Here is a 24,043-nt window from a genome sequence, read left to right on the forward strand (position 1 = left end):
TCAGGGTAAACTAGCAAAATACTTTCTGAAGTTGAGCCTGCAAACTACAATGTAGCTTGTGGGACACCAAAACCCAGGAGCTCGGTAGAGAGGTTGGTTTATGGCACACTCTGGTATTCCTCTCCCACACTAACTTCTGTTTATTCTGTAGGCTATAACATAACTCTCTTTTTCACCTACTTATCACCCTCCTCCTCTCTTTCTAACACCTCCCTCCTTCATTCCTTCTAACATTCTCTTTACTTCAAAGGTATCAATTACCTTTCTGCACAGAGATAGCCTAATGAATATGTAGCTGACTAAACTCTGAGAAATTGTTGTCAACATGCATCTAGCTTTGTAAAATAACTCTTTTTCAGACCTGCAGAGGGCTGGTGTGTTTGAAAATTTGTCCATTTTTTTCAGCTACACCAGCTGGTCTGGGAAAAGATATTTCCTCCTCCCACAAATCCTGTTTTGCATTACCAGCTTGCAATTTTAACCTTATGTACTGAGGACAAATAAAAGAAGATGACATGTCCATGGAACTCTCAATGAGGTACATTGTTAGCATAGTACTTTTGCTTATTTGATCTTCCATCTGTTTACCAAGCAAGAAATATTTTAACATATGATTGCCCCCCATGTGTATGAATATACATATTTGAAAGTTTTCATCTATGTAATTTTTACTCGTTTGCTGTTAGATAGTTTGGATTCTTTTCTACATTGCAGCCACAAAACTTCCTTTGATATGAAGAAAAATTAGTCTGCAAATATTTGAAAGGTTTCCCAAAGGTCCTTTAATATTTGAACTGGAAATCTGAGATTTAAGAAACGTTGTTGGAGAACCGATTGTCTTTTTTCTGATATCCCCAATTGCAGAATCTCTCTGCAGAGAGTCTGTGGATGGTGACTATCTGTTCTTCATCTGCATTCCTAGTGTCCCATTTGAATATCTGGCAATACTTGGCATAACTGTGAATTGCACAAATACACTGAAAGAAAACTTCCTAAAAAAACCTTTCAGCACCCAAAACCTGCATTGAAACAGTGTTATAATACTTGTAGAGCTTTAAACATTGCCTGCAGTAATAATATGCAGGTATTAGCTATTCTTAGGTCACGATTTTATCTGTAGATCTTGGTGCTTGACGAAGATATTCTCCTATCCTGCCTGATAGGGAACTGAGCTACGGAGAGACTTTGTGAGCTCAGACGCAGCCCAGCTGTTCAGTGACAGAATAAATTCTGAAATGCAGGTCTCTTCTTAGTCCTGCACTCTCAACTGGACCACACTCTCTCCTTGGTAGTATGCTGCTGATGTTAGATGGAGATATAAGTAGATGATTTAGATTCCCAGGGAAAATGGGTCTTGTAATGGAAGTGTCAACAGTCTGTAAACTATGGAAGTGCTGCAGTTGACAGTCTGAGGTTCAAATAAACCTGCCATCTAATGATATATGAAAAAAAATGCATCAGTCCAACATTATCATAAATATTTTCTTTAAAAGGAAGAAGGGCTACTGAATCCAACAGGAGAACATGGAGCAAATAAATTCATAACACGTAGCAGGAGGTTGTTGTAAAAAGCTTGCTTGGGGAGATGACTCTATTTTGCGAACATCGGCATGCTTGAATTATAGTCCTAGTGTGGAAATGTGTCAGTGAGTTCACTGATGGCATCACCTTATGTTTATGTTTTCTTCTGTTTTCTTCTGTCTTGATTTCATGGTTAGTGCCAGAAATGAAAAATTCTTTGGCATCTTCATGTCATCTATTTGTTGGGGGGTTTTGTTGTTGTTTTGCAGGTTCTGGGGAGGTTTTTGGTCTTTGAAGATGATGTAATTATTTGGTTTGAGTCTTTTGTGTTGATGGGGTGTGATACTTCACAAGAAGCATTTTCTTTCCACATTTAAGACTGAATTACTATTGTAGTCTTGGCAAGTATTTACGTAATTTACTCCTTATCAGAATACTAGTATCAGAGTTGATTGAATCTTTAATTTTTATATATATCACTATATTTTTTTTAGAAGTATGGATTGATTAAATAAATAATGGGCATACATAGACCTTGGTGAATATTTTTTAAGTTACTTGGTCAGATACAACCAGTCGTTTTCATGACTGCACAAAATGCCTTCCATGTTCTTTCAGGAAAAATGTCCAGCCTGGGAATCAGTAAATAAAGGAGTTCTTCTGTATGCAAAATTGAATTTCTTTTAATATTTGCCCTGAATTTTTATCCTGGCCATTCTTGAAAGCTCCTTCCAACTTTCAGAAACCAGGAGCTTTATCACATAAATCACATGTCTTAGTGGAATAAAAATGCAGGGTGAGCAGGTCAAAGCAACAGCCAATCTACAGGTGTTGAGCAATTCAAAAACCAAGATATGGTGATAAGAAAATGCTGAATAATGAAGTCTAAGTAGCAAAGATGCTGAAAAGCTGAGTTCAGTTTGGTCGTTGTTCATTACTATTTTAGCCAGATTTGGTCGAGTTAGAGCCACTGAAGTCAAAGCTGATGCAAAAGAACTAGCAAAAATGTAAAATCAGTAAGAGGTGATTGAATAGATTACCAAGATACTGAATTTTAGGTTGGGATAAGGTTTTTAAGTTAACATAAACCCTTGCAGACTTATTGTTGTTTGGTCTAGTTTGGAAGGACTGTAGATGAACTTAGTTGTGTACGTGGTTTTTTTGTTTGGTTGGTTTTTGTTGTTATTTGGTTGTGTGGTGTTTTGGGGTTTCTTTTGTTTTTTTTTTTTTTTTTTTGTTGCGGGGGGCATGTTTTTGTGTGGGTTTTTTTGTGGTGGTGTTTATTTGGGTGTTTTTTTGATTTGTTTGTTTGTTGTGTGTGCTTTTTAAGAGCTGAACTTCTACTCTGTGATGAAAGGTTATGGCCATGGACATGGTGATGGGACCATGGCAAGGCAGCAGTGAACACCTGGTTGAGGTGCAGCAGGTGAGGCTGGCATGAGCACTAGAGGGGGAGCACCAGGGATCATGTCTCCTCTTCCCCTGTTGTGGAACCTGGAAGTTTCTAAAGGCAGGACTGGTGAGGGAGGCAGTCATGTGTAATTGGAGGAAATGTGACCTAGAAATTGCTGGTGCTCTAGGTTTGCAGCAATGAATTTCTTTAAGAGCAAATGAAGACTCATGCTGGGCTTGGAGAAACCTTTTCTGTTTAATCTGCTCTTGGGAGTTCTTAGGGATTCCCAAGATAGCTCTTGAGTTGTTGTGTGGGATAAAGGGAGAGATTTTTTCTTTAAAGAACATATTTACTCTATAGTACTGGAAGGAATCCTGAGTTTAAATATTCCAAGAAGCCTGGGTCTTTCCTTAGTAAACCTCCTCACCAAAATAGACTGAGTGTGGAAGATGAGTTTCTGTCAACATTTGAGCTTGAAAGATCCATTCAAGAGCAGCCTCAGTTCAAATCCAGTTCTGCCTGTGTTACCCAGGGTGCTTGGCAAGACTTTCTACATCTTTTGTGCCCTCTGTGCCATTTCAAATATATGTTTTGTCCAACAGTTTTCCAGCTTCATTCAGTTGTTGTCTCAGTTCAGCCCCAAAGTGGCCTTAACAGAGCTTTTCTCTCTTCCTCTGTTTCTCTCATCATTTCAGGGTTTCTCTAATAATATGATACTATTCTCATCATGTCAGGAACTAAATATTTCTGTAATAAGTGTTAGAAATGAAAACTCTCTGTATTGTCAGTATAAAAATATGTTGAAGACACACATGACTGAACAGGCAAATGTAATTGAGTTACTGGGAAGTTTAATATTAGAGATGCATTGTATTGACTGACAGTACTATAAATGGTGAACAGACCTCTGCAAACATTTACTGTCATTACTTTTCACAACTTAGATTCCTAAGAGAAAGGAAGTTGTGAATAGCGCCAAAGAGCCATAAGAAATCATTTAGAATGTCTTCCAAGCCTTTTCCTTTGTCTATTAGGACAAGAGATATCTCTAGATCTTTTTCTAAACAGGCTTCAAAGACAGCATGGACTAACTGGTATTAGAAGAACCTTATCCTCACTGTAGATAGAGGGAGAATTTTAGTAGCAATGAGATTATTATTCCATCTAAATCAATAAAGGAAGTTTCTATCTTGTTTAAGAAAAACTGACTGTGACTGCTGATGGGGGTGAACGGAGATAGAGATGCAAATTAGACCAGTAGCTAGATCTACAGTAAGACATAAAGGTCTAAAAATAGGATAGGAATATTAGAAAGTGCAGTCCTCAATTTCTCTGCTTACCTTCCCAGTCACCAAAGATTTTATTGCAGATTATTTAGCGATGCTATTTGACAGTCATCTGATGCACTCCTGCTTTGCCTGAACAGAAGTATCCTCTGTCTTGGCAGTGATGAGCAGCTAAACATGCAGCTCATGAGGAGAAGGTCTTATGTCTCTTAATTTGGTAGTGGTATTCAGAATGCCCTTACTGTAAACTTCCAATGGTAGGCAATCACCTAAATAGTGAATAACTATTGATACCAATACAACTAATTTCTTCCAAGGAAGAAAATGCACCCTGGATATCATTCTCTAGAAAATGCATCCTAATTGATAGAGTACCCTCACTTTCTTCTCCAGCTGTTCATTTGAACCTTGGCTCAACTTCAGAAGGAAGTCTAACATTTCCATAAGGGGCTGAGGGTGCTTCTAGAAGACTTAGATCTTCACAGTTAGAAGCTTTCTGAGAAGTGAGAGATAAGGATTTGAATACCTGCAAACCAAGCAAGCAATTGAAACCTGTGTCTCTCTGACATCCTAAATAAATACTTTAATCACCAATTCTTGTGTAAAAGAGTAGGCATCATTCTTGCCAGCTATCTTTTGAAAGAGATGTATTCTCCTGCTGTTATTAATATCTTTATTTATATAATATATTAAAGCTAGGCTTGAGCTTCTAGCTCCTGTGTTTGGGAAGGTGAATCCTACTGCCCACTGAAGTTATCAAGCATCTGACGGCCGTGAGACTTGGGGCACCTGTCACCTTGATGTTTCTTATTGAGTAGTCTATTGGCCTCTGCTCTGTGAACTGACTCTCCTAAGGCGTCTAATAGTCTTTTAATCAATTTACCTGAGGTTTAGGTTGTGGGCTAGGGGCCTTAAAATCAGGTATTGTATAACTAAGTATTGCATTGCATATTGTTGCCTTGTGGATAATTCCCAAGATTTCAAATAGCTATTTGAAATCATAGAAGAGTAAGGAAAGAAAAATTTTGAAATGCCACCTACAATATATTCCAATAAATGCAGGGTTATTTGTCAGTAGTTAGTGCACTCTACTAAAATGCCATTTAAAAGATGACATTTATTGGAAAAGCAAAAAGTAAGAAAGACTGCAGATCTTGTGCAATGCTTTTGTTTGTTAGGAAAGCTCACTCTGTGGGAGCAAGGAGAGGGAAGAGAGTTTCTGCCAACCATTACAGCTCTATCAAATGCAATATTACCCCAACAATGATTGCTATGGCTAATAGTCATGGACAGCAACTTTATTCATCCCAGAAAGTACACAAAGAAAAGCAGCACTGCAGTCTCTAAGATACGAAGCTTTCTCTGTTAAATTTGACATGGATGGTTGGATTCATCAGTGCACATGCGTCTTTCACTGATACATCATTCTGGATGCTTTAGGCAAACACACACTAATTAGTAGAACAAATAGAAACCCCTGAGGATGCCCATGCTTAATGGCATTACCCATATTCTAAACTGTCTCTACAACAAATTACTCATTTCATGGCTGTAGGCAGTGCAAGTTAAGTTATCTGTATCAGTTGCTAAGTTGAAGCATTCACTTTTAACAAGACACACAGTATTATACCTTTCTAGGAAACTTTCTAACACTTTAGCTTTTAAACAAAAAAGAAACTAGAAGAAACAGGCCATACCAATTCAGGGATTAAAAAAAGAGATATAGAATCTATTGTAAGTTTAAGAAGTCAATAGATGCTGATGATGAATTAGTTAACTTTTAATTAGTTTGGTATCGTATAAAACCAAAAACTTGTGAAGAGGAACCAAAATTAAATCCTTGGAGGAGTGTTGAGTTAGAAAGCAGAACTCTGGCTCAGAACAAAGGCAGATTGTGGAGAAGCATGTGTGGCTCCTGCCGTGAATGTTGCAGTCAGGTAATTGCTTTTCAATCACTCTCGGCAAAAGAAATGACAAGTCAACTATGGAGAATGAGGCAAATTGACTGGCATCTTATACCAGCACGGTTACAGTTGTCTTGGCATTTTCAGTGTCATATTTGTTTGCTTTTCTTGACTGATATATTTGACTGAAGAACCTGGATAAAGTGAACCTTGTTCTCATAAAATAAATGAGCTGAACATAGTGGTCAAATGATCCCCAGAAGTCTATGACATTGCTGAACTGTAGTCACTTAATTCCCTAACTGAACATGGGTCTTTGGGTGCATGCAACTAAACATTTTGCATAACCAAGCCAACTCAAAGCTTCAGTAGCAAAAGCAGACTGAACATTGCCCTAAAGACAATAGATCGAGATGCCCTTGTACTGGGAGGTTGGATGGGAGGTGGGGCTGTGAAGGAAGAGGATTCAGTGGAGGGAGGTGACCTGGCAGATTACACTGGAAAGTCAGGATTGTTCTTTCTGCTTTATTCCAGCAGGACAAGAGGAACAGGAAAAGCAACTTGTGCTGGAAAGACCATTTATCCTTCCATAGTCAAACCCTTTTCTCAGCAGTAGAAGTCTGTATAGCCAGCCTGGCTCTCCCAGCAGTCTGGCAGAAGCAATGTAGGTGGTACCATAGCCAGTGTTGCAGGTGCCTAAGTAGGTGTGTGCTTAAGAATTGGATGTTACCATTCAGTGTGGTTACTAGAGCTTTGACTGCCACCTCTTCACAAGCATATGCATGGTCACTGTCAATAGCTCCTTGTTTGCAACAAAAGCTAAAATCTTATCCAACTGCTGAAACTATTTTTACTGAAAATATATTTTGAGGATGTACTGGCTTGCATTATTTATAAACATGTAACAGAGACTAAAATATATACAAGCTTATAGTAGCAAAGCTCTTGGCAATTAACCTTCCAGAAAATAAAAGATTCAGCATCCTCACTGAGACCTTGACAAAGAAACACCTTTATTTGGCATACAATAATATGTTGTCACCAAACAACCTCCACAGGTAAGTTTGGAATCAAAAAATGTACAGATCTGATACTAGAAAATGCCTTAGGAGGTGCCAGAAGGGTTTCAAGCTGCTTGCTGTTTCACATACTTCTTGGAAGCTGTGCTTAAATGCAGTTGTATTCATCAATCTGCTACAGTCTTGTCCCAGAGAAAGTGGTTAGAAAGGGGTTTGTGCCCGCTTGTACATCTGGCATCCTGAAAGTATTCAGGTCCTGATCAAGGACATACCTTTCCAACTTTTCCCTCCACTTAAAGAGCAGTGGAGGGTGGGAGGGAGAGAAGAGCAACATTTGGGGCTCAAAACCCTGGAGTTAATGACCCCAGGGGTCTACGTTAGTTTTTTTTCCAACTGCTGTGGACTTATTTTGTGGATTTAGATAAGCGTCCTTGTGCCTCAGTGTGCCTTGTGCAAAGGAGAAATAACGAGATCTGCTCTCTCCTTGCATCTGCTTGAATTTTTCGAGTGTGGGAACAGAACTCCGTGTTCACCTAGGTGTGTTCACAGCTGTTGTGTGTATGTGGTGTGCTTGCATGTACACTTACACAGCCTGCAACTCTGATACACGCAGTTGCAGGTTGATGTAGAAATGGATCTTGTGCTCCTGGCACATCCATCTCTACACTTCTCTCTCCTCTGTGGCACTTGAGATGCTCACACCCGAGAAGCTGCAGCCGATGCTCCTTGCTCATCAAGCGTGCAGAGAGCAAGCGCTTGTCTTGGACCATCTGCGCTGATTTAGTTGATAATGTTTACCCTGTCTGTTGTTTGGAGAAAGATGGGGGTGGTGGGGTGTCGGGAAATTCTTTGAGCCTTGTTATCCCTACAGTAACTATAGACTTTAGCAGGAATGCGGGTGATTAATGTCAGGTCTGTGGGCTCAGCGCAAGCGACAGCAGCGCTCCCCGCCGCTGCGCTGGGTGTCTGGGAGACAGCAGCGTCCCCCTGCTCTTCACCAAACCCTGTGAATGCAGCTCGGCTAAATAAACATTACCGAGCTGCTAATCACACGCTCTGAAACAAAACAGCACTTCACTTCGGGATCTGGGCAAGATCAGACTTCCCTCCCTCCTTCTCTCCCCTCCCCTCCCTCTCTGCCCCCTCCCTGTTTTTCCCCTCCCTCCCTCTCCCCGGCAGCCGCTCAGCCGGTCCCTCCGACCTGGCAGCCTCATGCTGGGGGCCGCTGCCGGCTGGGGCTGAGCGAGCGCTGCCTGCCCTGCCTGTACTGCCTGCCCTGCCTGCGTTGCCCGCCCCCCGGGCCCGGCTCCCCTTGCCACCCGGCTCCCCGGCACCGCCGCGCCGATAAAAAGTTGTTGGGAGCGCCGAGGATGGGAGCGCATCTGCAGCCTCTAGCCCTGCGGCTTCTGGCGTTGACTTTCCCCTTGGTGGCGAAGGGTTTTTCTGACGAGACCTTGGAGAAAGCCGCGAAATCCGAGGGATATTGCAGCCGGATCCTGCGAGCCCAAGGCACCAGGAGGGAAGGGTATAATGAATTTAGCCTCAGGGTAGAGGGCGATCCAGAATTTTACAAGCCTGGAAACAGTTACCGGGGTAAGTTGGCCATCCTCTACTGCCGATACTAGCGATAATGGTCAGGACAAGTGTCTCTGAAAGTGTAACATGTCTCTGCCTGTCATCTCTGTATCCCTTTTGGCGTGTGTGTGTGACTGAGTGGGTTAAGACAGGGTAATATACTCCCACGCATTACTTTATTGGGGATGCTTTCATGACAAGTGAGAGGGAGTTGGATTTCACAGTATCGCTTTGCTCCCAAACATTAACTCAGTATTAAGAGGAATTTCCTTTCATTTCTCAGTCCTCTCTGCCGGCTTAGTGCTAGCACAAGATCACAAGTTGATGTGATACAAAGCACACGCTCTTCCCTTGTTTACCTACTTCTATGGGATTTCTTCCGATCCCTTTAAATATAACACAGTGAACAGGAGAAGCTTTAACATTAAGCAGGAAGGAGAGAAAACTGGGAGCTAATTGCTCTTGCCCTGAAATATGAATGTTAATATAATGAGTTAGCATATGGGCAAACAGTGATGCAGCATGCTGCCAACTTCCCACAGTTTCCATTTATGTTTATCCCACCCTCCTTTTTTTTTTGGGGGGGGGGGGGAAGGAAGGAAATGAACAGATGGTTCAAACAGGAAAGAGGCAAAGATGGTGCTAATGACCACTGTAAATAAGAAATGGAGACATTGGTTTCTCACTGAGTGTTTCACATACAATCCTTGAAATTAACTTCCAAAGCACATTTCAGCGTGTTTTTCTAATCAATAGGCAAAGGCAGTTTTTGGTCACTTGTCCTGCCTCACCATATAATGGCTTTGGAAACAAATCTTCTTGGTGTATACTGTTAACTTTGTATTTTAAAAGTATTTTGAAATAATTTGGACATTCTTAGGTACCATAAGCAATGTACTTCATAGGCATCGCTTTGGAAAACAAACTTTGAGAGTTTTTTCTAAGTGTTTCTCTTGACTGACCTTAGATTCAGTGTAAAAAGCAGTGTTTTCCTATGGCATGAACATGGCAATCTTGGTATATATAGGGAGAAAAAAGTTTGCATATAGCATAAACATCATATTCTCTTAAAGGCTGAAAATATATCTGCAGCTGTGATTAATCTGTTTTGAGTATTGGCCTGTAACTTTGCGTTATTTTAGATATTTATTTTTTCTCAATAATTGTTTATTTTAATGTGGTATGAGGAAATGCACATTTCCCACAAACTAGTTATCTGTTCTAGACGTTGAGCTTAGTTCCTTGAGTCTAAAAGATTTCATGTTGCATGTCAGTTTCAAACTTCTACAAAGCAGGATAAAGCCAAGTGTCAAGTTCTTTGACAGTGACAAATATGAATGTTCTTTAAAAGTTTTGAAATTTATTTCTGTGACAGCATTATTGGATATTTTCAGTTACCTACCAAAGAAGTTTCTATTTTATGGCAATGTAGGAGAGAAAGAAACTCAGAGATGAATTAGCAGAACTAATTTTGTGGAGAAATTAAAGTTTAGCATTAGGAACTAAATTAAAAAAAAATCATATTAGAATGCTGTATCATCTTGGAAGAGAGAAAATTACGGCTAATAGTAAGAAGTTAAAATGTACATCAAAACATGTGCCCTGGTTTTGGTATTTAGGATTGAAGTGTTCAGGTGGTACATAAGCTTATCTAGATAGTCATTTAAGGACACTTTTTGAATTGTTGGAAGAATGTAAGTAAATGTCACCATAACATATGCGTTATCTATGGCAATAGTTTAACAGCTTTAGAGAAAGTTTCAAGAGCTTATTTTCAAAGGAAATTCTGCACTACAACTGGAACATTATTATTGTTTTATAGAAAGGTTAGAAAATCCAACTAACGATACAAAAATGCAGGATTGTGGCAGGTCTGTAGGGCTTTTTATCTGTGAATTACTAGATGTACAACACTGCAGAAGATGTGCACAACTTCTGCTGTGTTGGAGCCAAATGTGCTTGTTTCCATGGCCCCTGTTTGATTTAATGCAATCTGGATCCTTGGCACATTCCCTAGCGGGCTCCTAGAATAAACTAGTATTTATGCAAGGTGGATAACACAGGAATTAACTGTACATGCAAGTGCCATACTCCACCAAACTGATGGTGTAGAGGCATCCATTTATGTATTTGACTCTCTTGATCACTGGTTGACCTGGCAACCATGTAAGACTCTCAAGCTGCAATGACTGGAGGAAACATGGCAGCACTCCTGCAGTGCAGGAATCAGGAGACCACACTTCACAGCTGCCATTTGTCTTTGGCAAAATTTTTGTGGCTTTCCTCTACTTACCCTTAAATCAACCAGGATCTATTTGCCCTAAGAGGAAATTGTGGGTAGATCTGCGTGTATGGAAGCCTTGGTTTTCCACCTCTCTGGAGCTGTGATAGAGGAAAATGGCCCTGAGCACTGAGTAACCTCTTTGAATGAGCAGGCACCTCCTCTGGTCTGCAAACACTGGCAGCAGTAAATAAGGACACTGTCTTCTGCCTCAGACAATTAAAAATGAGGTAACAGCAGAGCTGAGGAGCCATCATTCTTTCGTCTTTAATGTCTAACAAAGCAACAACAGCTTCGTGGTATCCCTCAGGGGAGGTAACATGACTGATTTCTAGCATCTTATTTGAGACTTTTGATGCGGTAACCTGCATGGGCCTTCATCTGCTTGGTCTTTCAGGCTGCAATATTGTTGTCTCTCACCTTGTTGGAGCAGGAAGCCAATGCATGTGATGGCCAGGTCTTCTCATAGTACCAGGTTTGTGGGCACACCATCCTGGGATTGAGGTCCTCTCCTACCTGCTGGTTAACTTAGACCTTGATGTAGCTGCTTTTGCTCCCACTGAAGGTCAATGGTCCCATTGCATTCAAAGGGTGCAAATGAGCCTTAGGTTTAGATGGTATATGAGGTAATGATCCTTGAAAGTACTTAGTCCTAGCTTTATTGATCTGTAGAGTTAGATTAATGATTGCATGAGATTTCCATGAAAAATGGGGGGAGTTTCATCCTGTTAAAAATGTAGATGAAATGGCTTTTAAAAAAAGGCAATAATGTGTCCATTTCACGTGCTAACAAGCAATGTACATATTTTCATCCATAATATCATGAAATTGCTATTCTGATGAAGAAAATGAAGATTTGACTAGTCTTGTCCTTGGATATACCTTCTGTGTGGATACTGTTCCTGGTTTTAATGGAATTTTCACTTGTAGGTCTGTTCACCTTCGTAGTTTTCAAGGACAAGCTCAGTTAATGTTACACTGCTCCATTGTACTGGTTTGTGGACTTCTAATACATATTGAATATTTTTCTTCCTATTTCTTTCTTCCCCCCAACATGCAAACACTCTTTTCTATACTTAATTTGTGAAACATGGAGTTTCTTTATAGTGGATAAAAGGAAATATTAAAATTGTATTTGTTGGTACTTGTGCAATATACAAACAGGATGTGCTGTAGTGTAGGATGTGGAAAGTCAGATTTCCTGCCTGAAGCCAAAGGACGAATTGCTTTGATCACCCCACCTTTTGCTGGGGATTCTGAGGAAAGAAAAGTGTGTTGAAGGTGTCTGCCAAAGTGCAACTTGTAAGGTAACGAGAGGTTTGCTGAAGGGGTTGGAAGCAGACAAAAGTAATTGTTGATATGTAATCTCTTTAAAGTAAGATCCTTAACTTTGAGACTTGCACTGAGAATTAACTGCTCGTTACAGGAAGTTCATATTGTTCAATGAATGTTAATTAATGTGAATGCAGAGTGATACTCAGGTGTTCTCTAAAATGACAAAGTTTAGCCGAAGAAGGCCTCTCAACTCTTCTGCAATGAGCAGCTGCTTTTTCTTGTGAAAACCAGTGGTAGTCGGACAGCTTCCCGCTGCTGCCCGTGCCATGTGAGCCTCCTTCTGTGCCAAAAAAATTGGTTCAGTGGCCACAGAACCATCACCAGAATAAGGTGCTGTGTTCAGGAGTGCTTCAAATAAAGCCTTACACTGCCATGGTATCTTGGCACACTGGGTAGTTCAGAGAACTGACCAAAATCTTTTGAGCTCCGGTGTTAATGTTCTGGTCTAGCTCAGGGGTGACCCAAGCACACCTTCATCTTCATATCTTTACATTGCGATTTCATGAGCACTTAAATCCCATATGAGTCCACTCTGCTCCTGAAGGTCATCACCCTCCCGACCCCTCGCTTGTACCTGGGTGTCCCCTGCTCTGGCAGAAGCACTTCTGGGCTGCACAGTGTGGTCTCTTGGGGACTGGACCCAGCTGAACTCTCCAGTTGAGTTTTTTTCGTTTGTGCTACTTTTCAGCTGGATGTGTTCCCTGGTTCAGCTGCTGGCACAGCTGCCTGGATGTGGCTGCTGTACGCGCAGTGTGGGGTGGAGAGGGCGGGATCACTCATGTTGGAGGAAGCCTGGATTTATTCTGGGTTGAAATGACTGTGCAACCACAGCATGAGTATTGCTGACCCCAGGCATTCAAAAACTATGAGTCAGGCTTTGGAATTACCTTTTTTTTTTTTTTCTTTTCCTGTGATGGTTTTTGTAACATTTCAGCTATCCTCTATAGGCAGGTGTTTTGTTTAGAATTTTGAAAACTGTTTGGTTTGATCTGTAAATTTGTGAAGAAAATTATGAAAATTGTTGAGTCAATTCACAGCTGGATTCTCTATTTGCTTGCATAAGTATTTAAGTATTTCTGGTATAATCCCTTACTCATAGTGATTCAGAGTTTTGAATTCCATATAATATATGGAAAAATTGTTGCATGTAAGAGACATTTATGGCAATTAGTTTCTAAGAATCAGTGTTCAAGCAAGTGTAATGTGTTCATCCTTGTTGAGTTCAGCAGTGTGCAGTTCTCAGTTACTGCAACTGAGAGGCTGGTGGTGGATTTTCATTTAGACAGAGCTGCAGAAGTTTGCAAGATTAGCTTAGTACTAATTATTGGGCAGATAATTTATTAATGAATTGGAGCAATACTTAGAAATGTAATCAGAAATTTTAATGCTATTATGCTACTACTCAGTTCATCTATATAAAATGTGAAAGTTTCTTTTTCCCCCAAAATGATGAGGTTTAACCTCATCATTGGTTAATGGTTTAATTCCATACAATCAAGCGTGTGCTGAAAATCTTGAGAGTTGGGGGATTTGCCCTTCTACCCATCACTACTCTAGTTTTGTACAAGTGTTTCCAGGTGTACAGGTCTGAACATGGCACTTTCACAAAAGGTTAAAAATTGAAATGAATATTCCTCCAATCCTCCTTTTCTCACATGTAGTCAGAAAAGTTAAGTATTTGTGCAAATACCATGTTTTTTAGACCCAAATACAGCGGTATAATGCTAGAAATCTTCAAATATCCTATCTTATATCTTTTTGCTATTGAATTTCTAGATCAAAGAGCTCTCCACATGTTCCAAATGAACTCTGGGCATATTTTGAAATCCATATGTTGTAAGGGCAATTTGTCATTTTTAATAACTTGTTTCGACCTATTTGTGCAACAGAGAGTCTCTTGTGAATACTCTTCTATGAAGCAGCATTGGTAGTTGCAGTTTGCTCATTAAAACTATGGGTGGTCTTTGGTTTTTATTGTGCTAGTTAGGGTTTGAGAGTGTGACAATAGTGTACTACAAGCAATGCTGTCTGCATTATGCTTAAAGTAAAAGCTACTTAAAAGTATTAGTAGTCCTGCTTTCTGTCTCTTTTTCTTTAATTAAAAAATATTTTTTCCTAAAGTTTATCTCCTGTTTCTGAAAAGGGTTTCTATATGATGTTGAAAAGTGTTCACTAATTTTAAAACTCCCCCAAAAGTTGTGCCTTAAAGATCTGCCTCATTCCATCTTTCCATTAGTGTTCAAAAGAGCCACTGCTGACATAGCTCAGGTGTTGCTGGGTGGTGTTTAGGTATTGATGATGGCAAATAGAAAAATCATGCAAAGGTATCTTACACTGGCAGAAAATGGGGGTTGTAATTCTGATGCTGAGCACGGTAGAAATCAGGTTAGTCAGCACCATGTTATTTGTTCTCTGCTGGTGGATCCAATGTTGCCTTCCTGGTCCAGACTGGTGTGCTGATGTGCAAGATGCTTTGGCAGTTGGAGCTGGCGGCACAAATATTTAGAGGTCGGCTTTAGCCAAGAGTTTAATTTTGTGTACTGCTCGTCCCTGAGGTTGGGGGAGAGGAAGGATGAGTTTTGAGTGAACATTGCATCAGCTGGAGAACTGTGTTGAGTGTAGCTGAGTTGAAGGAGGTGATACGGTCATCTTGCTTTGCAGCTAGAGAAACTTTCTGTGCTCTAAAATGCCTAAATCCGTGTCTATGCTCAGAGCAGGACAAAAGCAGATGTTCCCTCACATTTAAAAAACAAAACCCACAAAATACACACACAGAAAACAACAAACAAACCAACCGCCCACCCTGACCAAACCAAACGCATGTGTCCCCGCTCCCAAAGAATAAAATAAACCTCTTGTAAATCTGATGTAAATCTGAGCAGATTAGCAATCTGCTTTCAAAAAAACAACAACCAAACCAAAGAAAAAAAAAAACCAAAAACCAAAAAACAAAAGAGGGAGATTGTGTGTGTTGAGGGAAAAAAATAGCTGGGGTATTTCATACTGTGCCAGTGTTTTTCAGATTATGTGGATAATTGGACTGAACATATTTGTGTTCTGGCTGGCTCTGCTCCATGTTGTTTGTGCTCTATCTTTTGTTAACATCAACTTAAAACACACACCTTTCGGGCTGAACTGTGAAATGATGTGCAAGTGACTGATTCCACAATTAATGTTGTGTTTTCGTTATTTCTCTGATTCTATTTCAGTGACACTTTCTGCTGCCACTCCTGCTTACTTTCGAGGATTCACGTTGATCGCTCTCAAGGAGGGAAAAGAAGGTGACAAAGAAGAAGATCACGCAGGAGCTTTTCAGGTGAGAGAATTTTCCTTGACCTGTACCTCTAGGAGTTTCTTTACTGTGTGCTTGGCTCAAAGGGAAAATGTATATGTACAGCAGAATGCAGGCTATGCTTAAGAAAGCATAAATATTTGTGGATGTTAACAAGAGAACAGCACAGTATATTTTATATTCCATGCAACATCTTCAAGAGGTCAAGGCTTTTGTACCTTGACTTCAGCCTGCCTTCCCACATTCTTACTGTTGATGAGCACCAATTATTTGAAATAAAGCCTAGGACACCTGTTATTCAAAGTGAATATGAAAATGGTTTAATTCATATTTTGCTTTTTTTTGTATTTTTTGCTTAGATTTTTTTTTCTATTCAGATGTAGATCATGACTCTTGAGAAGTGTTTGCCACAGCTGTAATGACTGTTTTATCAGTCATAAATTAGATTCTGCTGTTTCATTGGTGCTTAGTAGTACTTTCCTTAACAAACACATTCAGCGAGATGAAATGTTGTTTATAATTTTTAAAAGGATCAGAATACAAAGTGGTGATTCACAAAATAGTATTTCCAGCTACTTCAAGATCACATTGCCTGAAAGGAATTCTGGAATTGAGAATATACATCATAATTATGAAAGTAGGTAAAAATTCTGTAGGTTTGTTGTTGGATTCTCAGATGAGGTATCATTTGCTATTTGACTTTCCAAACTTAGAAATATTGTCGAATGATATTGGTTATAATTTACATTATAGGTAATAACATTGATACTCACTTTAATAATGATCTATAGATAGAGTTCATTTACCTCAAAGAAGCATTTACATGTTTTCAAGGGAAATAATCAGAAGTTCTAATTTTAGGGATCTATAAGGAGACAGAAATCAACTTAGTCCTAGCATCTCTTCCTGAAGCCTCTGGGTTTTTTTGTATATAGAAAATATGATGTGCAAACTCAATCCATGTTTGCCCTGTTTTCGTACTGAGTTTGCCTTAGAGGATGCTTTCTGGTTTTCATACATTTTGTAAGAAAATTAAGAATAAGTGAGACCTTATTTGATGTTGGAGAATAACTCCATCTTCTGTAAAATTAAATTATTTCCTAATATTGTTTGGGAGAAGACTGTTTAATATGGACAGTTTGTGGTGTTTGTTAGTTTGTTTTTGTTTTTTTTTTGTGTGTGGTGGGTGTTTGTTTATTTGTTTTTAGAAAAAGCTAGCATTAAAGCATCAGCAGCTGTTAAGAAGTAGAAATGTCAGTGCTTCATCTATTTTAAAAGAAACTTTTCACCATTCTTTTCTATATTTCAGTCGTTAATGCCTCTGTAGCTGTGGCTACTGGGAAAGACTTGGCCTGAGTTTTGCCTTTATGGCCAGGCATGTGTCTAAATCGTAGTAAGTTTTGCTGAAGTACAGAGGAATTTTGAACTCAGCAGAGTGGGATGCAAATGGCAATTTTGTATAGATCAAAAAAAAGTCCAATGGATGTCAGTGAAGAGAAGACTGTTTAATTAGCTTTATTTTATGGATTGTGATCTGAAATCAGTATTCCGGTTGGAAGAGTGTTTCAAATTTTATGCATAACTAAATTTGTATTTCTGTGGCACAGACAGTACTCACTGTGCTTATCCCACATTAGCACAATTAACTGAAGTTTATTCAGAGAGTGCCTGCCAGTTCTACCTGTGTTGATACAGGTTTAAGATTGTTATTTAAGTATCCAGTGATATTGATCACTATAAACATTCAATGTCTCTTGTATCACGGCTAGATGCTGTGCTAGTAAATAGAAGAGGAAAAAAGATGTTTAGTTCAAGGGTTTGCATTGTGTTTTTATTATAATGTGAAGATCCTTAATAGTGTCTAAACAGCTGTGCAGAGTAAGAAGAAATTGTGTGTACAATAACTTGTATGCCACTCATTTATTTCCTGTGCTCAGATGGAAAATATGTTATTCAATGAGTTACCTAGTGGAACAGAACTCTGTGTAAATTCCTTAATAGTGGCAAGAGACTAAATGCTGTTTCTGGGCTACTCACATAACCCTCTGCCTCCATGAGGAGACATGTTTACTGTTCAAATAATAGTCAAATGAAAGCAAATGAATGCACTGTGTGAAGCAGTATATCCAGGATAGAAAGAAATGAAAGTGGGACAGATAACACATATGCTTTCTCCCCATGCCTCAGGGACTGTAGAACACCATATTTTCAAGGCCATGAGTGCCACTTTCAAATCATGAAGTATGGGTTGGAATGTCTTTTATGGGGAAAAGCCAAATTGTACACTTTGGGCAAGATCCCATTGGTGCTGTGGCTCCTGGTTTGCACAGCTGCTGAGTGTTAAACTGATGCACAGGTGCGATGCCTCAAAGTGCTGTAGAGGGGCATGTGCAAGAGTAGCAAGGTGATAAATAAGGGCTGATATCTCAGTGACTGACGTGGACATAGGACACACAGGCTGTAGAACGTTGTTTTCAGTGGTCACAGTCACACTGCAGCAGGCTGAGCTCTGCAGCCCCTTGCAGAGGATGAACACGCAGTGAGCAGCTGCCATGAGCTGGCTGTGCTGGGGCTTTGCTCTGCCTTTTATTAATACAACCTCCTCATGGCTCATTTGCTCTTGCCTGACTCTGCAAGTTAGCAGGTGTGGTCAATCTTCATTAGTCCTTAAGCTGCAGGGTCTTGATCTTATGTGCAGCACAGCTGTTAAAATTCTTTGCATTTTTTTTCTGTAATCTTTGGTTACCTTTATACTTGCCATGGAGTAGAGACCTTTAGAGAAATGTAGTTTGGACACCATAATTCTAAATCTGTTTTCCTCTGCGAGAACTGAGACTTTAAAATCTGATTTTACTGTTGTTTGTTTATTTAATGCAGCCAAACTCTTTTTCTTTGTCCTTGGAGCATACTCGGGGCACCATTTGTCTTTAAAATAAACCACATTGTCTCCCACAAACTTGCAAACAGGTGTTAAACAGCTAAATTAAATATGGTTGTGGAATTAAAGATACCAAATTCAGTCGTAGAAGATTGCAGATATAAGAATATGGCTCTTACTTACACCAGTGGTAATTGTACAACTCGGGGGTGCAGTGCTGCACTGACAGATTTGGATATCATGCCCCCTTGGCCTCTTTACACAAGCCATTCCCAACTGTTTTCATGCAGACTGCTGATCTTTTCTCTTTTCTAATGTTCAGCAACAGTCTGCAAATTATTTGAAGGCAAATTGTACATGAGGGTAGCAATCAAGCACCGATTGACAATAGAACAGTATCTATACAGGCTATTTTAATCAAAGTATGTATGCAATGGAATAGATTCAGTCTGGTAAATAATGTAGAGCACTAGAAATTTAGTGCTCATCTATCTTCCCTGTTCTCTGAGGAAGGATAAGTATTCCAAGAAAATTGTTGGTGGATGTTTTATTAATCTGTTCTGAAGAAATGTTCAACAACAACAACAAAAAAAATCATCTCCCCAAATGGCCTGTTCAAAGACTTCAGTATATTTTATAGAAAATTTAAGGAAAACTTCATAGAGCTTTAGTAATGTCTAAACTTGAGTCTTCAATAATAGTGGTTAAATTGCTCTTCAATCAGATTATGTTCCTAGATTAATTTCTGTATATTTTATGAGACAGTTTTTTTTCTGAGGTTTCACTCATTCTTTCTCCAATTCCATGCACTCTATACCTGTTTCTTATTAAAATGTTAATATTTTCATTATAGGGCATCCTTTTTTCAATTTTACCATTTCTGCTGTCGAAAGTTCAGTCTTATTTATATTCCCCAGAATCGTACACAATAGTCAGTCTGAACCCTCAGCATATAATCTGATAGAATTTAGATACAATAATCATTTGGAGCATCATAATTGCTTCCCTTGTCTTCATGCAGAACCCTGTAAGTGTATTTGACTTGCAGGAGCACCTCAGTATTGTATGGGAGGTCCATGATAAAGTCCTAAATCCTCCCTGCATATACTGCTGCCTACATTGTGATTCCTCATTTCTGTCTCTGCATTTTATTCCTTCTAAGTCTAAAGCTTTGTATTTGTCTTACTGAATGTCATCTCGACTGCATCTTTGATTTATCAAGAGTGTTCCAAACTACAATGTTGTCCTTCACAGTGTTCACCATTCTGCCAAACATTGGTGCTTTTTGTGGGCTTCATAAATGCACGCTTGACGATTAAGCAGTCAATATAAAATGTTGTGTGCAAATGTGACCTGATTTTTCTCACGTGCAGTGATAGACTGAGTCATAAAGATACAAAATTAGACACTTTTCTGTATTGTTTTGGCATAATCTATTGTTAGATTCTTATGTTCACTATTTTCATCACAGTTTGTTTTAAATGCGTTCATCATAGTGGTGTTCCTGGAAGTGTACTTTTGACTTTCTTTGCTCTAGAGCGAATCAAGGAATTCTTAATTTAGGTCACTGAATTTAATGACCCAGCAGTGCAAAATTGTTATAAGAATATGAACAGGCATTGTAGTAGCAAAAGTGAAGGTTTCAATAAAAGTGTGACATTTCTAAAAGCTAGGGACTCATGCTAAAGAAGAAAACATTTAAGGAAAACTGGAGTAGTAGTGACATAAGTAAGGTAAGTGGTTCTTATTCAAACTCTTCCTTCTCCAGGTTTACCCTGAAAAAACAGCCCCAAATATTGCCTTTGTTTTTGAAGACATGGTGACTGGTGACCATCTCTTTTGATGCTGTTTAGCTGACTGATGTGCTTACCGAACCTTTTAGATTAAAAGGTATTTTTGCAAGCTCTCAGAAAAGCAGTTTTAGTTGCTGTGTTCCAGCATTTTGTGAGAATCTTGCAGTATATCATCTGCTTTAAAAGGTACATTTTGAAAGAAGTAGTCTTAATAGGCTTTTAGCCATGTCTCATGATTTATTTACTCTTGTGTTTAGAAGCAACATTTGTTTACACTGAAAAAAAGACTGCAGTAATTTATTAAACTTTTTATATTAAAATTAAGCTATCCTTATGTAATATTGATGTTGCACTCAACTTGTATGTGTTTTGATTTTTTTTAAACTTTGTATCCCAATATAAGCATATCAGTTTACTTAGTAAATGGCTTATTCTGAGAATATGCAATGATGTAGTTTTGTTTAACAAGGACTCAGAACTTTCTAGCATTTTACTCATGTTTGCAATCTGTACATTCCTTTTCCCCAGTATCTTGTCCCAGCACCACTGAAACTGAGTCTGTCATCTTACTGCTTATAAGCATATGGAAGTAATGCATTTTCACTCTGATTTGATGTGAAATGTTCAATCACCAGTGATCTGCAAATCAGGAGATGAATTTCCAGTTTGTAGTTGAAACCATGTAGTTTAGGTTTCTTAGTAAAGCTCCTCAAGCTAATGAATGTGAACAATGTTCATATGTAATTAAAATTTCAAATTTTAAAAATTCTTTGGGGTTTTCATGAAGGAGGACTGACACATTACAAGTAGGAAGCATAGTCCTCAAGTAACATATGATGGGAGGGTGGGAAAAGAACAGATACTATCTACTTGTGGCTTTAAGCCTCGTAATTATGTGGTTGTAACACATACACCTACTTGGCATTTGTCAAACAGAAAAGAATACAAAGCTGTGTATGTTGGTTTCAGAGAGAGGCAGATGCTGTACCCCCAAGAAGTGGGGAATGCAGTTGCATCCAAACTCCTAAGTGAAAATTCCCTTTCTAGAGTATCAACCAGCAGTTCTACTATCGGCAGCAGAGAAATCAATAGCTGCACGCATTTATTAAATTAATGATTCAAACCTGGTCTTTTGCCTTTGCGAGAGTATTCCTGAATTTTCTTTCTATAAGAAATTATCGCATATATTTTTCTGGACAAAAGAAAAGAAACATTTTTATAATGGTAAAAAAAGCTCTAGTTCACCTTTCCTGAAGGGTGGAATTGATGGTCCTTGATGAAACATTTCACACATCTTTCTAGAACTCTCTGACTTCCATATTCTGATATTTGGGGATTAAATATGAGCTTTTAAAAAACAAGGTACTTTCCACAGCCAGTTCTAGCATTGGTTGGAAAACAGAAACACTCTGAATGAGGTTAAGTACAAAAATATCAGGTACACTGGAGAAACCTTAAGCTGAATCACCTACTGGCAAGGTTTTGGTTAAACATTATCTCAGGAGATAGTTACATCTTGCTCCAGAGAGTAAAAGGTAATAACTGAAAATAAGGGTGTTGAGTATCAGTAACTTACGGAAGAGAAACAGCTCTGTGGTAGTGATTATTTGCTGCTGATGAGGCTGTAGAAAAAGCAAACTACATTCTGACCATGTAGGGGGTTTTGCATTCTACTCTTACATTTATTTTGTTTGTTCTGTTTTGGGCTTGTGTTATGAAAGAGGCAAAAATTTTTATACTGTAACATTTCCCACTTTTTACATACGCTAAACGTTGGCTTGTTATACTTTGGGAACTCCCTCAACTCATTGTATACATTGCTGGTGTGTATTTTAGAGTTAATTATTAAAACCATAAAATCACACAAAATCAGAAAATATAAGAAATTTCCAAATACTGCTTTGTAATGTTTTTGTTTTGTTGGGTTTTTTTTGTTGTTGTTTTTGGTTTTTTTTGTTTGTTTTTTTTTGTTGTTGTTTTTTACAGTGGATCTTTGAAGTAGTAGCTAAGATATTTATGAAGAGGAAATAAATATTGTACTTGGTTGCAGTGTAACTTAGTTCACTACTGAACAACAATGGGTTTCACTTTCTTAGCCTACACTCTTACTTCCATTGACAATTGGCTTATCTCAGCTTTGCGAGTTTTTGTGTAGCTTCCTGGTTTATTGTATGACAGGGAAAGAGCAAAGAGGCTTTCTGTGAAAACCCTCTGGGATTTATGTGGCCCAGATTCTTCTAGCATGGATTCTGGGATGCTGAGAGTCAACAGGTACAAGCTGATACCAGGCAGGTTAAGACCAGAATTAAGGAAGATCTTTTTCTCTACAAAGACAGTCAGACTGTGGCAGAGATTGCTGTGCAGTCTCCTCTCTTGGAGGTTTTGAAGACTTGCCTGGAGAGAAGTATTTGTATTTCTAGTATTGTATTTTGATAATTGCAGTTATAAACAGGTGCCGACACAAAAGGTCGTACCCAGTCTCTAGTACATACACTGCTCAGTACGGTTACACTCTGTAGTGTGAGAAGTGTGCAAACATTCTTTTACATGTGCATTTTCAATCAATCTAAACAAGTATATAAAAATTGATTTTTATGTTGGGAACCTCATCTGTATGTACCTTTGTGCTAAATATTAATACTCTGAGCACTCAAATCAAAGACCTTTTTCCCACAGCCCCACTTTGATAGGGGATACGCAATCAACTTCCCATCAGCATGAGTAACCCTGAATTCCTCGTATCCGACTTAATTTGAAATATACTGGAGTGGCTCTTGTAAGGGTTTTCTTGGTATGTTACTACTGTAACTTTAAAAAAACTTATCAAATACAAATAATTTTAAAAAAAATTTTAGTATCTCTTCTGCTTTTTTTTTTTTCCCCTTCCTCTTCGTCCTTTTTTTTTTTCTTCTCTCTCTTCTTGGCCATGGAAAAGAACATATGGCTTCTGGCCATGTAGCTTTTAGTGCTTTTTTTTGTTTGTTTGACTGGGGTTTCTTTTGCCTGTTGGGGAAATTTTCTTTCTTGAGAATGACTTCAGATTATGCTTGTGTCACAGTAAAAGCTTAAATCTTTTTAAAGGGTTATGCCTAAACAAATATTTTATTTGTTGATGTTTCAAGTTGGAAACCAAAACCAGGAAGTGTGCCTCTTGAGATATGTTAGCTAAAACTCTAGAGTCCTTTTCAGATCCAAGGCTTATCAGAGTCAGGTTATCTCAAGTCTAACTCCTGCCCTGCCTTGCAGTCTGCCAATGTATGCAACCTGCCTATGCAGTGCCAGACTGCGTCATGGTAAGATATCAGGATTGCCTAATTAAATCTTCTGTTTAAAAAATAATATCTAATAGTTTATTCTGTTCCTTGGATTAGCACTGAACTGCAAGACCTTCTGGTTCTAAAAGGCTCCTCAAGAGGCCCACCAGAGAATTGTTTCCTAGAATTTGTCACTGATACTCGACAAATAAGCTCCTCTATGTGGGAGGAAGTGTAAAGAGAGGAAATGGCCCTGGAAGCACTGTCGCTTTCTGCCTTGGAGACTCCAGTCCACTCTTCAGACATGTCAGCATCAGGAATCCCCTTCTGAGCCTTTGCAGCCTATTTGATGCCTTATGAGATCTCTGCTCAGGTCTTGCTTCCAGATTTGAGGCCAGTTTTGCATTTGCAATTATTTCCCTACGAGCTGAAGTCTTATTCTGGGAGTACAGATCCCACTAATTCTCTTTGTCAATCAGAAGATGATGCACATTCCTCCCCTGGGTGGTGTT

The 24,043-nt window shown here is 39.0% G+C and overlaps 1 protein-coding gene across 1 annotated transcript in view; it reads left to right on the forward strand.

The window, feature by feature from the left end:
* The first annotated feature begins 8,278 nt into the window (after window positions 1–8,278).
* SPON1 (spondin 1) overlaps window positions 8,279–24,043 on the forward strand; it is a 191,168-nt gene continuing 175,403 nt past the window's right edge. Inside the window, exons 1-2 of the mRNA XM_065839579.2 lie at window positions 8,279–8,716; window positions 15,524–15,630. Coding sequence (XP_065695651.1) covers window positions 8,494–8,716; window positions 15,524–15,630 — 330 coding nt within the window. The 5' untranslated portion in view covers window positions 8,279–8,493. The remainder of the gene's footprint in view (window positions 8,717–15,523; window positions 15,631–24,043) is intronic.

Source organism: Patagioenas fasciata, chromosome 5 (genome assembly GCF_037038585.1).
Source record: "Patagioenas fasciata isolate bPatFas1 chromosome 5, bPatFas1.hap1, whole genome shotgun sequence".
Taxonomy (NCBI): Eukaryota; Metazoa; Chordata; class Aves; order Columbiformes; family Columbidae; genus Patagioenas; species Patagioenas fasciata.